This window comes from Epinephelus moara, chromosome 1, assembly GCF_006386435.1.
Source record: "Epinephelus moara isolate mb chromosome 1, YSFRI_EMoa_1.0, whole genome shotgun sequence".
NCBI lineage: Eukaryota > Metazoa > Chordata > Actinopteri > Perciformes > Serranidae > Epinephelus > Epinephelus moara.
The window spans coordinates 9520625-9536419 of record NC_065506.1 but is presented as its reverse complement, the minus strand read 5'-3'; the positions used below and the strand labels follow the sequence as shown (position 1 = coordinate 9536419).

General features: G+C 41.1%; 1 protein-coding gene across 1 annotated transcript in view; it reads left to right on the top strand.

Moving 5' to 3' along the window:
* Nucleotides 1-3005: 3005 nt before the first annotated feature.
* The window catches only part of mmp15b (matrix metallopeptidase 15b), a 41254-nt gene continuing 28464 nt past the window's right edge, over nt 3006-15795 (top strand). Inside the window, exon 1 of the mRNA XM_050048429.1 lies at nt 3006-4053. Within this exon, the coding sequence (XP_049904386.1) occupies nt 3934-4053 (120 nt within the window). The 5' untranslated portion in view covers nt 3006-3933. The remainder of the gene's footprint in view (nt 4054-15795) is intronic.

Genomic DNA, 15795 nt, shown 5'->3' with positions numbered 1-15795 from the left:
AAATAAAATAAAATATTATAAAATATTAAAGTAGACATTAGAATAAAATAGAATATTAAAGTAGACATTAACATAAAATAAAATATTAAAGTAGACAATAAAGTAAAATAAATAATAAAAATAGCAAAGTAGACAATCTGAAATATATACAATATACAATGAAATGGTTGTAGCATTATAAATGAAATAAGAATGAGTAATTATATTGTGTGTTTTGTTTTATAAATAGCCAAATGACACTTACACTTACATGTAAACGGACGTCGGAAACGGAAATTCGCCTCCTCTGCCCAAATCAAACTGGAATGCCAACATTTTCAGCAAGTTTTGTGATGATTGGTTCAACCAGGCCCTCAGGAAGTGCCCCCGGCTTTGAAGCTGGTTTTCATAGTGGCCGAATTCCAACTTCAGAGCCCGTCACGTGATGCTCTTAGACATATATTGTAAATGAGATGTCTGTAAATCAATCGATACATTTTTGTGAATGTTGCAGCCCTTGCACTCGGGATTTAATCCATTTGGTCCAATAACATTTGAGAGTCTAGAAGAGCCTCAAGATTTGATTACTCTATCCCCATTCAAAATAATCGGAGCGCTAAACCAGAAGTGTCTTGATCTCAATACATCCATGGGCTCAGCTGTTATGAAGTTAGGTCTATTTATGTGCTAAGGCGCGACTCCTCTAAAGTTCATTGGCGTTAAACTTGATCCAATAATGATCCACAGAAAATTTGGTGCAAATCAGACCTACAGTTAAGGAGAAGATGTCAAAAATGTATTTTTCAAAAAGATTGAAATGTTGGAAATTCTAGTTTGGTGGACCTTAATGGTTCTGTGGCTTTTTTGAGCACATTGAGCTGGACTTATCTGGCAAATTACAAGTCAATCCATCTAACTGTATAGGAGTTAAAACTGTTCAAAAGTTACCTCTAATCATAGTGCAGCACCAGGCAAGGGTCATATTATGATATTTCTTGAGCTGTATTTGTACACAACTTCCAGTCATTGGAGAAAATTTAATCATTCTGTGATGTACTATCTCACAGGAATTTGCCAAAACATTTCTGAAGAACAATAATAAATCAGCACAAAAACTAAATAGAGGCTAGTTCCTCTAAAAATGTATCAGGACAGGGTCTATGGAGGGATTTCCCCATGTTTGGTTGGTTGATGTCAAGACAGTTGAGATCACTGGTATGTGGGCAGGGGTTGACGGATGTTAGCCTCTGGGGTTTGATCCTACCTGTGAGAAACCACCGTTGACTGCTCACCTGGATACAAAGAGACCAGTGAAGCAGAATGACTCACATACAGCAGGTGCTGATCTTCATGACTAAATGGAAAACCCTGGGTGATAAAACATACTCTTTATTTGTCAGTAAATGTAGCATTTTCAGCTGTCAGCAAAAGTAGCTACACATTAGACAGTGGGGATTTCCAAAAAAGAAAAACTCTTACTTATGGCAAAATGTTTTGCTGATCTACTGCTGCCTTTTGCCTCCACATCTAAAACACTAGCTGAGAAGCATTATAATATCCTGCATGCACCGAGGCTCAGATATTGAGAAGCACTTTAGGAAGGCTTTAGCAGTGACCTTTATGTGTTTTTGGTAAGACTATAGCACCTCTTCTCCTGTACTGACCTCAGGCTACTGAAATCAGTGAGCCTTTTAGACCTTTACCATACTATCACCCTCTCTCTTACCCTCTTTAATCTTTTTTGTGACTCCCCAATGAATGAGAAATGACAAAATACAATTACAAACCTGGATATTGATCATGCAGTGGCTGTTTTAGGCATGGTTTGAGCTTCTACAAACAGTAACCTTTAACATACCCATTCTGCAAGTAGCTACTTCCTTTTGCCTTAGATGGGATCCCTTGATAGGGATCTGATTATATGGACATGTCTCTCCACAGTCTCAGAGAGGGAGCAAATGACAGGGACCGCCTGAGGAGCTAAGATCATTCTCTGCTCTCCCATTAACCCATCTGCAGTGATGACGGATGCTTCCCTCTCACCTGGGCACGTGCTGACCATCATACTTTTATTCTCGACTAAATAAGTATACCTTATTTTGAATAGGCTAAGGATTTCAAAGTGACATACAGTATATAAAGTTAACGTTGCATCATTGCTCACAAACATGTCAAATGAGATGCAATTGCAAACATAGGCTAAAGTTTAACCATTGTGTGTGCTGCTATGTATGTGTGTGTGTGTGTGTGTGTGTGTGTGTGTGTGTGTGTGTGTGTGTGTGTGTGTGCCCACACGAAACTCACAGTAACAACACTCTTATGTTGGTTAATGAATAATGAGTTTACAGTTAGTTTATTATACATAATGGTGGTTATAATCTCATATCTTATCAGTTCTTTCCTGCCATATTCGGATTGTGTGTGCACGCGCGTGTGTGTGCGTGATATGGTCTATCACGTCGCTGTGGTGGAGTCCCGGGGGGGAGGGTCCTGTCTGCTAGCATCCGGCCTCTCTGCTCCCTCCCCACTTCCACCTCCATCCGTCCGGTTGATTAGAGCATTGTAGTGGTCAGTTCCATCAAGTCAGCCACAAAGAGACAAGACAGTGCCGGAAACGATGTGCCTTTAAAATAAGATGCAAAGGTATTCATATGGGAAAAAAAGCTTTTAAAAATATTTCAATTAAAAACCAAGACAGGTAGTTTGGAGTTCTCTTGGCTGCCTGTGTAAAATGTTATAAGCTAATACTTCTTTCCCATTACCGCTCACGATCATTTCAAAGTTTTAACTGTTGTGTGCTGTTAACAAGACCATATTTGAGAAAGGAAATGTCCTAGGTTTTGAAGGGAGAAAATAAACTTTCTGTATTAGTTTATCATATATCCCTCTTTCTGCCTAGTCTCTCTGCTGTCAGACTAAATCAGATTACCTAGCTTTTATTTTGAAAGTCATGACAGGGACTCCTCGTCACCATGCTGTCACGCTTGACGCTGGCATCTCCACGTTAGGTACCGAAACAGGCACGAGCAGCAGTCCACTGTCCGTCCCGCTCCGGTCGGGAGACAACACAGAGCCACTCACTCAGGACATGACTGATAGCAACTAGCTAAGTATCGGCGTCCGAGAAGATTTCCTCTGAGAAAAGGGACAAACTGGATGTAGAGGGCAAAGAAATCGTCATATATATATATGTTTTTTTAACAAGAGAGGTCGCGGTCTAAAAGAGCGGTGCTCGCTACGACACCGGTTAAAGCTACTGCTGAAGGAGTCGGTCAAGTGCGGTGAACTTATCATTTTGTTGTTTTTGTAGTTTGCAAACTTTCTCAGGGTACATTTCACTGCACTGTAATAGGCATTATCGCGAAGGGAGATTATCCACCAGCCGGATTTGAACATTGTTGGCAGTAAATGATTTACTACAGAGCATTTCTGCGGTAACGTTAGACCCAATTTGCTGATAGTAGTCTTAGTTTAGCTGGAGACGGTGTGGCTCTTTGGTAAAGTGCACTTTCAAGGTTACGAGGAAGGCAACGACTTCGATGTTTATTAAATGAGACGTGCGCTCTGGTGGGTTACTCCCGCTAGAGATAACACAGCACTGTAAGCAAATAAAGGTGCCACGGTCTGTCAGCGTTATAAAAAAAACTTGAAGGAGAAAGCTGTATGGGCTCACAGGTTCACACATGAGTGAAGACAACTTACCGACATTTATGGAGGGTGGGTTTGTAGTACAGCTCTGACTGTAAATCTGGAGTGGGGCTCTTTTCCAAGATGCAAGTGCACTGTTGAGGACTGTCGTAACATTTTTGCCAGGGAGTACTTTACAGCAGTTTTTTATTAGGGCTTTTACCGCATGAATTAGCAAAACCGCGAGTTAGAAACTCGTCAGAGACATTGTATTACACCGCCGGGATTGAACCAAGACGAACGAGTGATTTCCCTCGCGCTCGGACCATGGCCTCCATCTCGCGGAGCAGTTGCTTCTGGTTGCTCTGGAGACGCACCTTCCTCGCGCTGTGGCTGTGTGCGCTGGTGGCGCGTGGAGCGGAGGATGCCAGCGCCTTCAACGCAGAGGTAAAAACACAACAGTGTTATCACTGATAAAACTAACTAAATGATGCTCTTTACTTACATACAGCAGTGAAAACAGAGACAGGAGAGGTTAGAGAATACATCATAATATTAATTTTAACACTACACCATTTGAAAATGACCAAATTAAGTCATGGTGTCAATCAGTGGTTTGCTTCCACAAAGAAACAGGGATTCACTGCTGGACTGGAAAGAGTACAATTCAATTTTACTCAAGTCAAATACGTTAAAATAACCACACAAGTGTGTTTAAAAATGGTATTCATCTTGTGAGCATTATACTGTGACAATTCATGATAGCAGGCTTTATTATAATTGTTACCTGTCTAACACTTCAAACAAGACCCAGCCAGTCATAATTAATGCAGGACCATCCAGTGCACAGCATCTGGTTTATGATACTAATAATTACATTATCATTATAATCATAATACCATTAACACAAGCTTATTGTGCTGTGTGGTTCATTTGGTTTCAGATTGACTGACAGGTGTATAGTCCACAAAAAGAAAAGCTTCCTCAGCAAACCCTTACACTGTGGCAGGCAAAATAAGAACTATGTGAACTTAAACTCTTTTATACTGCAATCGTTTACATCCAAAGGGTTCCAAAAATCTGCCTGTCAGGGACCCAGTATTTTGACCATTTGCATCTATAATGTAATTCCCCCTACCTCTCAGAGACCTTCATGTCCTTTAGTAATTGAACGTGAGTTGAGATGTTTTATTTTTTCTAATGGGCACTCCCATCACACCTTCTCAAAGACACTTCATTGCCTCTAGACCTTTCTTTGAAAATTACTGTGCTAGAATTTAGGAACCCTATCCTTAAAATATAGGTGAATGGCAAAACACGCACAAAAAGCAAAGCATCATACTCATGCTTATCACTTTGAGAGCTATTTTAATGCAAAGCAGAATCAACAAGACTTAGCTTACTTCTCCAACAGGATATCCAATGAGATCTTTCTCTTGGCAATTCATATTTTTTAATGCTCGTAATGTCTTTTTCACTGACCTGTTAACCCTTAGGAACACCTGCACACATTTGTTTTACCTCATTTAGGTGTGTCATTAGCCAAAGTGCACCAAAGTAACAAGTTGGAACTTGAACCAGCATTTCTTGCATGTTTGTTCCGCCAGTCCAGCGGCTATCCAGGACACTTGTTTGTTTTGAGAGACAATGTAAGAGATAAGAGCCGACTTTATACCTATAAGAAGGTAATTAGTGGTGGAGCTTTTGTTTGTTGCCTGACAGAGAGAGAGAGAGAGAGACAGACAGACAGACAGACAGACAGACAGAGAGCTAGAGAGACCGCCTGGTCATCAGAAGTGAGCTTGCATTACCAAACTCAGGGAGCTGCTTGTCAGTCAGGTTACAACATATTCTGGTGGCGTATTGTGTGTGGGTGTGGGGTTGTGTGGGTGTGCACAGGTGTCTGCTAATGTGTCTTACTCAGACAAGAGCTAAAGGGTTTACACAATGTGTGGACAGATGAGAAATTCCTAAGCACTTGTTGCTAAATGTGTTTGTGTTTGTGTATGTCAGTTGAAATCATAACAATTGCATTACCCATGTTGTCTACTTAACATTTGGAATGCTCCATACAAGCATAGATCTCTGAAAGTAAAGTGCATCTTGGACACGCTGCACTTGCACTTTATTGATGGTTGCTGTTCCAACAAAAGTAAATTAAGGCTCCATAACTAATTGAAGAAGAAAGGCTTGACAGCTTCCCAAATAGGATATTCTTGCGCTGGTAGAAATCTGTGGTGTTGTTGAAAAGAGCTGAATGTCAATGACAGTCAAGCCAACAACAAATATTGTCCCCCCGTAGCAGTTAATTTACTGGATAGGCATTTACTGGATAGCTATAGGAGACCTCGGCTCCTACTCTGTCTTTATTTAATAACAAAAACGTATTACAAAGCAAAATAAAGAAGACAATACAGACTAGTGTCGTGCATGAATGTTTTATTAAGAAGTAGGTACTCAAAACACTATTAGGCTATTTGCATTAAAAGTCAAATTATGAGACGATATAAGTGTCAGGACTGCCTTTACTTTGGAGTCAGTTTTACATATGAAGATATGCTAAATATCTATATGGTCAGGATGCTCGTGCCATGCCACAGTTGTTGTTAGGAACAGCATAATACACAGTGCTGTGTTGCCTTGGAGGAAAGTGTAATAAGCACCTGTCGCCTGTAGCTTTCCATCTGACAAGTTCAGATGATTTTTATTTTTGCATTGTTATCTTATCTTAAAATCAGCAGCACCTTGGCAAGTATGGTAAAGAACGGAGGCTTGTATCTTGTATCATTACGCGTCGCCGCTGAGACGTTCACTTATAGCCTCTCTTTGGCGTTTGAGCAGCTTTATAAAACTCTTGAACATGTAATGGCTCCTTAATTAGCAAGTTGACTTTACATAGACGGCATATCTTTTCAATTTCTCCTGACATTGTGTTGTTTGGTTTGTTCACTGCTCCACGACATGCGCGTTAAGGCCCGAACATACTCGGGTGGAACATACGCGGAACGGATTCCGCGGAGGTCCACGCGGACTCTAAGCGGACGTCCGCAAGCCCTGTGCGCGCAAAGCTCGGATTTTACGACCGCGCGGACTCCGCTCCACGCACCAGTGACTGCTCGGCATGTATTTTTCACATCGCGGGGATTTTTCACGGACATTTTTACAGGAAACTACAACGCAGAAGTGCGCTCGACTATGAAAGTCCGAATGACTGCGGACATTCCTTGCGGAGTCCGCTCTGCTTATAGTATGCCCGAGTATGCTTGTGTCGAGCGGGCGGAGGCGTTGATCGACATGTATTTTTCACATCGCGGGGATTTTTCACGGACATTTTTACAGGAAACTACAACGCAGAAGTGTGCTCGACTATGAAAGTCCGAATGACTGCGGACATTCCTTGCGGAGTCCGCTCCGCTTATAGTATGCCCGAGTATGCTTGTGTCGAGCGGGCGGAGGCGTTGATCTCGATCGGATCGCCCATTGGCACAACCCTACTCTGCTTCTCCCGGTTTGCGTTGTTGGCTTTGTTTTTTTTTTTTCTACCCAAAATGCACTGTGCTGTACGTCACTTCCCCTCTTTGGTTCACCTCCTCTCTTTGGTTCGCTGGATAGTCTGTTTGAATTTCCCACTGTAAGTGGACCAGGGTTTGCTCGTTTGGTCCACACCAGAGTTCGAATGAGCGTTCACACCACTCCAAACGAACTGAACTATCCATAGAAGCGGACCAGGATTCGTTTAAAGCGGACCAAATAGTGCGGGTGTGAATGCGTCCTAAGACCACAAGTGCTACTTGTTGACTTAAACATGTCATGCTGTTGGTTTGTTGATGGGTCTGCTGATCTCCATGACCTGCCCACTAATCCTTATGGTAGTGGAGACCCTGCTTTAAGAAGTCACTGGTGTTTGTTGTGGCTGATAAAGGCTACGTTTCTTTGTAGTCTGAGAGGAACATATGATTCCACTCACAAACGCCATGACAGGGATTATAGAAATTTGTATGTGTGAACAGAAAATACGCTGCAATTTCTGTGGTAATGAATTAGGTACGCACACACTTTATGGTCTACTTTCTCAAATAAAGGTAAAGAAGGACTTTGGCTACTTTTACACTTTTATGTTTCAGTTTTAAAAAACATAACTCTTGCTACGTTTACGCCTACTTTCCGCACTACTCCGGTATTTTGGAGCCCTTAAAATGAAGACCTTTGAAAACTCCGGGGTTGCGTTTTAGTCTGGAAGGGCAAAAATTGAGACTTTTGGAAGCCATGACATAGACACCCACGTTTGCTTCCTGATTGGGTCTTACCACAGCTTCTAGAGTCAAAACATTTTAGATAGGTCCACATGCCTTTTGTGGTTTCATCTTTCTTGTGTGGGTACTTACTTCCCATTTCCATGGCTTTCTTTGATGATGGATAATGCTCCCAGATGGTATTGCCTTAGTATGTTGCCCTATTTGTTTGCTCTGACCGCCATACTAATGTCACTTTCATTAACATTTCACCTTGTTGTCGGTTTAGTAAATAAATCACTGGTCTTACTTTTCGCCATCCTTGTAGGATTTTTTTGTAACTAAGCAACCACCTGCAGTGTACACAATCTGCTTCCTTATTTACATTGGTACATGCATGCTTAGTGTACGTGAAGTCATTTGATACACATTTTTCAGGTCTGATAATATGGACAGAAATGAATTCTGAAATGGTGCTAAAAAACTAATGCGTACGGAGTTTAAGTCTGGATGAAGCCTTAGTGTGTCTTGATCAGCATAATCAACATATAAAATCACATAACATGGTATCTTGTTTGGTTTGGTCCATAGCAGCCTGTGTCTATAAAACAAACCTAGACTGTGTTGGATTGTGTTGAAACTACGTTATACACACACTCAACAGTTTATTCACACACTGTAATACTTTGTCTGGAGTTCAATCTGATCCTCACTCTCAGATGTAGCTCAATCCATGTGTTTAGGAGTTGGCCTGAGACCTCAACTCCTACTCTGTCTGGACAAAAAGGATGAAGTGGGAAGGTAGAGGAATGAAGGAAAAAGAGAGAGATTGTGAGTGCGACAAGAATCAGAGAAATTTTGATTGAAAAAGAGAAATATCAGAGCAACGGCCAAGAGAAACCTGTGGTGGGGCTCTTTATGAAAGAGGGAGAGCATACAAAGACAGAGAGAGAAAGTTGACGGGGACGGTGGTGGTCAGTCTCAGCTGTGCAGCATGTGATGGCTGAATGTGACAGCTGTTCTCTAAATGGGACACACACATACACACACACAGTGCACAGGCATGCTGGGCCTGGGACTCGAAGGCATCTTAGGAAATACAATGGACCCTCTTGTCTGAAGAGAAAGCTGTGAGAGAAAACTGGCGAATAGGAGAGAAAGAGGATGAGAGAGTACAGAAAGAAACATGGACATGATAAGACAGACTGCATAGAGAGAATGCAAAAAGTGTGCAACAGCAATTTTTTAGCTAAAGCTGAGCAATAGTAGGGAGAGTAGTAATGAGTGACTTATTGCTGCAGATAACTCGACAACTTCCTCAGTCTGTATCCTCTTTATATCCATGTAATCTGCAGCATGCTGTCTCTTCACATTCCAGCCGCTTCCCCCCTGCTCCCCTGTGATTGACTAACACCATGTTCACAAACTGGATGGAAACCATCTCTGAGTGTGTCTTAGAATAATTGTGCATTTATTTATATGTTTTTGGTATTTCCTGTCCTATGCTACATTGTGTTTTTATGTGTCCTAGTATACTTTATAGGACTACACAATATATCATTTCAGCATTGACATTAAGATGTGCGCAATAGCGGCATCGCAGGATGTGTGATGTCAAGTAAGGCAAATTAACGCAAACACCTCACACTACAACATTTTTGCTGCTTGATACAAAATGAAAACTCACATGGTCCTCATTTTCGATGACTAATGTAACTAGCCATGTCTTCCCCTGTAAGACAGGTTACGTATGTAAGTGACGTGGGAAGTTAGGGCTGTCAAGGTGAATGAATTTACCCTGCGGTGACTAAGGCTGGCTCAACAGTGTGTTACAATCGGGCCCTTTATAATTGCCCCTGGTCTCCCTTATTAACGTTATATGAATACAATGGTGTCACGGTGAGTCAACCAGTGTAGTAAAGTATCTAATTTCACCCTCCAAAATCAATTCAGAGGACGGTTTACACTCAAAAAGTCATCAGTCATCAAAAATGCCATTTTCAGGTGCAGGTTTTCTTGTTATTATTTTCCAGGCAGAGACTATAGAATATATAGAATGATTTATTCTTTACAAATACAGCTATTCAGTTCATCTTGAAAAGATTCCAGTGTTTTTATATTGCAATATTAGGGTTGTCAGTTTTGGTTAATTTTGCTTTTGATAGCCCGACATCCATTAACTGTTAACTAACTAGTTGATTTCTAAAAAAAATACAAAATGACATGACAAACAAGAGGCTTTCCTTTTTGTCCAGCACTCCTTTGACATTTCAAAGAGCTATCCATTTAGAGGTAGTGAAACCTTTGTGTGTTATGTTGTAAATGTCTTGCCTTTTGCTTTCTGATGGCTTAACTGACAGAGCCGCTTTTACATGTGAAAACTCAGTGTCCACCCTTCAGTCTCCACTGGTTAGCTTTGGCTGCTCTGCACTACGCACTAGCTGGTGGCGCCGCTTACTTGTGATTACCACTGGTAACAACGTCCCAGTGGTGGGATGGTGCTGCTGCGGAAACATAGTGGCCACGCTCTGGTCAGATCAGGTAGCCCTGGTGAGTAGGCGGCTTCATTTTGAGCCGCAAAACCCACTTAGCATTGTTAGCACCACTAGCCGTGCTGATGCTGCTAACATTGCTAGCAGCGCTAACAGTGATGAAAGGAGGTTTGCTGCTCAAACCCGGACAAAAAAGATCACAATGTTATTTTTTCCCAGTCTTGTGCAGCTCTACTGCTTCATATGTCTGTATGTGTGGATTACTGTCTTGCAGGCAGAAAAAGTGGCATGTCTGTTTGCCTCTCTAACTCTGTGTGCCTCATGAAATCTTTAAATTGAACAAATTAAATCCTCTTCCTTCTGTCTGTCTCTGTTTCTCTCTCTTTCTCGTACTCCATTTACTTATCCATCTTCTTGGTAGGACTTTGGGGGTAAGAGATGGCAGCAGACCAAGCCCCGGAATAAAAGCTCTGTTAGTATCTTGGCTGACATTGTGGTGGACACACACTCACACACTCACTCACTCACACATGCACACGCACACGCACACACACACACACACACACACACACACACACACTCCTGGCAGGTTTTACAACTCGTTGTATATTGCTAGGTCTGGTTTTGGCAGGTAAGCTCAAGGACTCTTTGAAAGACCATTTAATAGACGAGGCCAATCGTACACGCGCGCACACACACATACACACAAGCACTCCCCTATTGCTCCTGTTGTCTAAGACTTGTTTTGTATTCAGCCCAGCTGATGAGGGAAGGTGAACAGCCAGACTGAAGTACTTTTCTGTTTTAGACGATGGGCGTGAGGGGTGGCAGGGGTTCATATGCCTCCATACATCTTCCCAACAGCACTGCAGCTCTTCCCGCATACCCAACTGCAGCCCGTTGTAAATACTGGCTTGGTAAAGGGATAGAGAGTGTGTGTAGAGACAACCTCACATTCCTATATACACGAGACACAAACATCAACAGACATGAAGGCATTTCCCTTTTTCATCAAGTACTATCAGTGCAACAATGACAACCATGTGGAGATGCTGATCACAGAGGAGCGGGGAGGAAGTAGCTGGAATGTGGAAAGGCTCATGTTGGAGATTACACAGAATACGAGCTTGGGTTTTACTTTAAATTACTTTTGTTGGAATTCTGATGGGAATTGCAGTTTTACTCCTCTGTTTCTCCTGCAGTTTCTGTTGTGGTTGGATGACTGTAGCAACACTACCAGCGTTAGCGGGGGCATTACAGCAAGTGCTTTGTTTTTATCTTAAGGAAGTATGAAATATGAACAGCATTAGCTGACATGAAGCAACAATCAATACTGCTCATTACTAATTAGCTCTTGAAAGATTTTCTGTCTTTTATGGACATGTTTTTTTGTCATTTAAGAATCATTTGTTTTCTTCAACCTAGCTAATGGAATCCAACCTATAAAATTAGCATTTTACAAAAAAAAAAAAGTTCAAAGGTTGTATGCTGCCGTGATGAAATCAAACTCTGGTAAGATGCTCTCTTAATATTTTATACTGAAGAGTTTGTCATAGCTCAGTGGTAACCAGGCACAGTATGCCTGTCAGACTTTGGATTTCTCTACATGCCACAGTAGTATGCATAGGCTGTAGTAAGAGCGATACTCTGCATCTAAAGAGTTTGGATGGTTGCCCATGGGACCTTATTTTGGAAAAAATTATTTAGGATGGTCAATAGCGAGGTAATAATTATTTTTGGCTGGACCGTAGAATGCAGGCCAGCCAGACCCCCTAGACAAAAGTCTGTCTGTTAGTGAGTTAGTGATGAAATTACACCATTTTGGAGTAACTGATGAGTGTACGTGGCAAGTCAACCCAGACCTCCTGTTTATTTTTTTAAAAATTAGAAACCATAAAACATAAACAATAAATGAGATGATAAAGCCCCCACAAATAGCATTTTAAATCTTATGTGTGATTCATTATGGCTTCATATGAGTAGAGGAAAGTCCACTAGCAGCTAGGCTAATTAATGCAATGGGAAATGTCACAAGCTTATGCTTATAATGTTAGCATGTTGTATGTGTGAGGAAAACATGTCTAGTTTAAGACATTTTTTGTTTTTGAACCTTGTGAGTAATAATGGAGCCGATATGTTACCTTTGTTAAATGTTGCTGCTGTCCCCAGCTTCATGAGAGTAGAGGAAAAGGCTGCTACCTGCTAGGCTAATTTATACAATGTGTTAAATTCAGCAAAAAGGTGGCTGATCACTGGGTACAGCTCCAGAGAAAGCAGGTCCCCTCTGCTGTGTGACTCTGTCTGACTGTATTGTTCTTCATTTTAAGATGAATTTATTATTTGTCATGTTTCATCCCATTTGAAATGTGCCATGAAAAACACGTGAGACCCCTTGCTCATGTGAGTATATCCTGGCATGAAACACGCAGGTATCGTAGCTCCCGTGAGACTTAAGCAGTTCTATAACAAACTGTGACTTTGTTGTTTTCCTTGTTTTTCTCCCGATTAACTACCATATACGTATATATTTTTTCTGAAATAAGGTTCCATGGTGGTTCACTGGAAAAGAATGGTCTTTGCCTCTCCATAGAGTTTTGTTTTAAAACAAGTCAGTCTGAGATGGATTTTTCAACCCACATGATAATATCTGCCAGTGACAGTTATCAATTCAATTGGGAAAATCAATAGTCACTGTCTAAAAATGAGAAGCCTGCTTTTGTTGACCTTTTATTGAAACCAGGGACCCTTTGTCAGACATTACTGAAAATATACAATGATAAATCTGCCACTCTTATCACTGTTAACTGCATTATACGTCTTACAAGATTGGAAAACTACAGGCATAGCAACAGTAACCAAGAGGAGGAGTGCTTATTGATTAGTCATTGGTGTTGAGTTATTGTCCAGCTGATATACTAATGATGATGCTGGTGTCTTCATAGTCATTGTGTAACAGTCAAAACGTATGCTGAAGTTATTTCAGATGAAGAGAGTGTTTTGTGAAACCCGCCACCTGTTTCCTTTGCCTGTGTGTGTGTGTGTGTGTGTGTGTGTGTGTGTGTGTGCGTGTGTGCGTGTGTGTTTGCGTGTGGGTGAGAGTATTTAGATAGTCTTTCAGGAAGTGCATATTTGTGTTGGAATTTATTTGTGCGTGTGCGTGTGTCATTGTGTGTCTGAAGCTTTCTTATCTGCAGGCAGAGGTGGGTCAGGGTCACGTCCAGTTCAATACTCTCCACATCTCTTCCTGCTCCTACACACTCACTTAGAGAGCTGATACAGCCACTGACAGGATGAGAAAGACAAAGATGAGTCACAGAGAGGGAGAAATGCTAAAATAAATTATGTGTATGTATATATATATGTATATATATATACATACAGTGTTGGGCAAGCTACTTGGAAAGTGTAGTGAGCTAAGCTACTAGTTACTCTAATATTAAATGAAGCTTCACTACATCAAAGCTATCACCCTCAGAAATGTAGCAAGCTAAGCTACAGCAAAATGAAAGTAACTAGTGCAACTACATCCAAGCTTTATACTAAATTGAACCAACTTCGTGCCAAGTCAGTGTTATCTTACTGATCAATAAAACTGTCACTCAAACAGATAGGCAGGTAAAAAAGTTAAGTTCAATTGTTTATTGAACAGTGAGCTGCACTAACTCCCAACACGACTCAAACCACAACAGCAAGAATGAAGACCTGCTTCAGACAGTCACAACATGGTCAAAAACATACATGCGTGTATGTATGTGCATGTACACTGCAAAAACTCAAAATCTTACCAAGAATATTTATTTCTAGTCAAAACAAATCTCATTACAATTGAAATAAGACTCATCACCTAAAAAGTAACTTGTTTTTAGACAAAGATTTTCACGTGAAATAAGTAGAAAAAAAATCTGTTTGCAAGTTTTTTTTTCTTATTGCAAGCAAAAAAAAAACAACTTGCTCCATGGGCAGATTTTCATACTTATTTCAAGTGAAAATTTGCTTGAAACAAGTATTTTTTTAAGTGTAAAGAGATTTGTTTTGACTAGAAATGAGGCTAGTAAACACATTTTAGTAAACACATTTTATAGTGAGCAGCATACACATGTCCCCTACAAATCCCAACCATGTTTACAAAGTTTGAATGAACGAGACGGACGCAAAGGAAACGGAGGCTGCGCATTGATCCTTTTGCCTCTGTCTGCAGGAACGAATATAAATCCCATTCATGATGGGGTCAAATGGATTATGTGCATTATTAACCACAAAACAAGCAAATACTTCATCTTAATGACATGTAACACTCATTGTGCTTCAGCTGAATCCTCTAAGAAAATGACCATGTTGAATTGAAATTAGTTTATCACGTTAAATGTCCGAAATTGTATGAAATTGCTCCAAAGCGATAAACCAATCTTTGTGCATAATCACACAGCCTGATATGCCCTGGCAAACACAGTGGGACTGCTGTACAGACCGTTGGTCTTTCTTACCCTAACCCTGGTTATTTTCTGAAAGCACAGAGCAAAGAAATGTCTTTTTTTCTCCCCCGGTCTGCTGTCAGCGCTGCGGCTGCAGCAGGGATTTCAGCACCACGGACGGCGTGCGTATAAAGACTTGACAAGCGTCTCCTCTAAATGTGTTTGCTACTAGCGAAATTATACATAATAAATGAAGACAGTGACATATTTTCAATAAAAAACAATGAGTTGAACGTTCATTTCAAGCTTTTGTAGTACAGCGAGTTTCAGAATTGTGTGAGTGCGGCCGGAGAGCAGGCGGCAGTGTTTGATGCAGGAAACTCGATATGGACTTGAAAATCAATTTCGGAGTGGGGGGGGTTCGGAACGGCGGGGTTTCGGATTGGATGGCTGTCCCCCGTCAGGTTCATGCGGAAGTGACTCTGTGTGGTAGCGGTGACAGTTTTATTTCAGTCCATAACAGAAATCCCCGCCTCGTTTGAGCTTCAGAAATGATTTTGGAAATGTAGCTTGTGTGGACGCTACTGCGCTAAGTGATCAATAAAAGAGCTTAACTACTGAGAAGTTAATTGATTCAGAAAACAGCGACGCTACCACCAAGCTACTGAGAAATGGAGTTAAACTCCAAACGTCCGCTACTGTAATGACGCTACTACCCAAGACTGTATATATATATATATATATATATATATGTATATGTACATATATACTAGTCCATAGCTTTGTCACCTTCTACCTATGCCAATCCTCAATGCCTGTGTGCAGTTTCACATAGATTGACCACGTCAGTGAGTAGAAAAACGTGGGACAGACAGAATGACTGACTGACAGAATGACACACTGAATTTCCGTGATTATGTACAGCATACCATACCATGACTTAGTCATACCAAAAATTAGAGAGAAAAAGAAACATTCAGCCACAGGGGGAGCCACAGCGATCGGTCGCATTTTAGCCATTTTTAAGCATTTTTCTGTTGTTATAGCGCCACC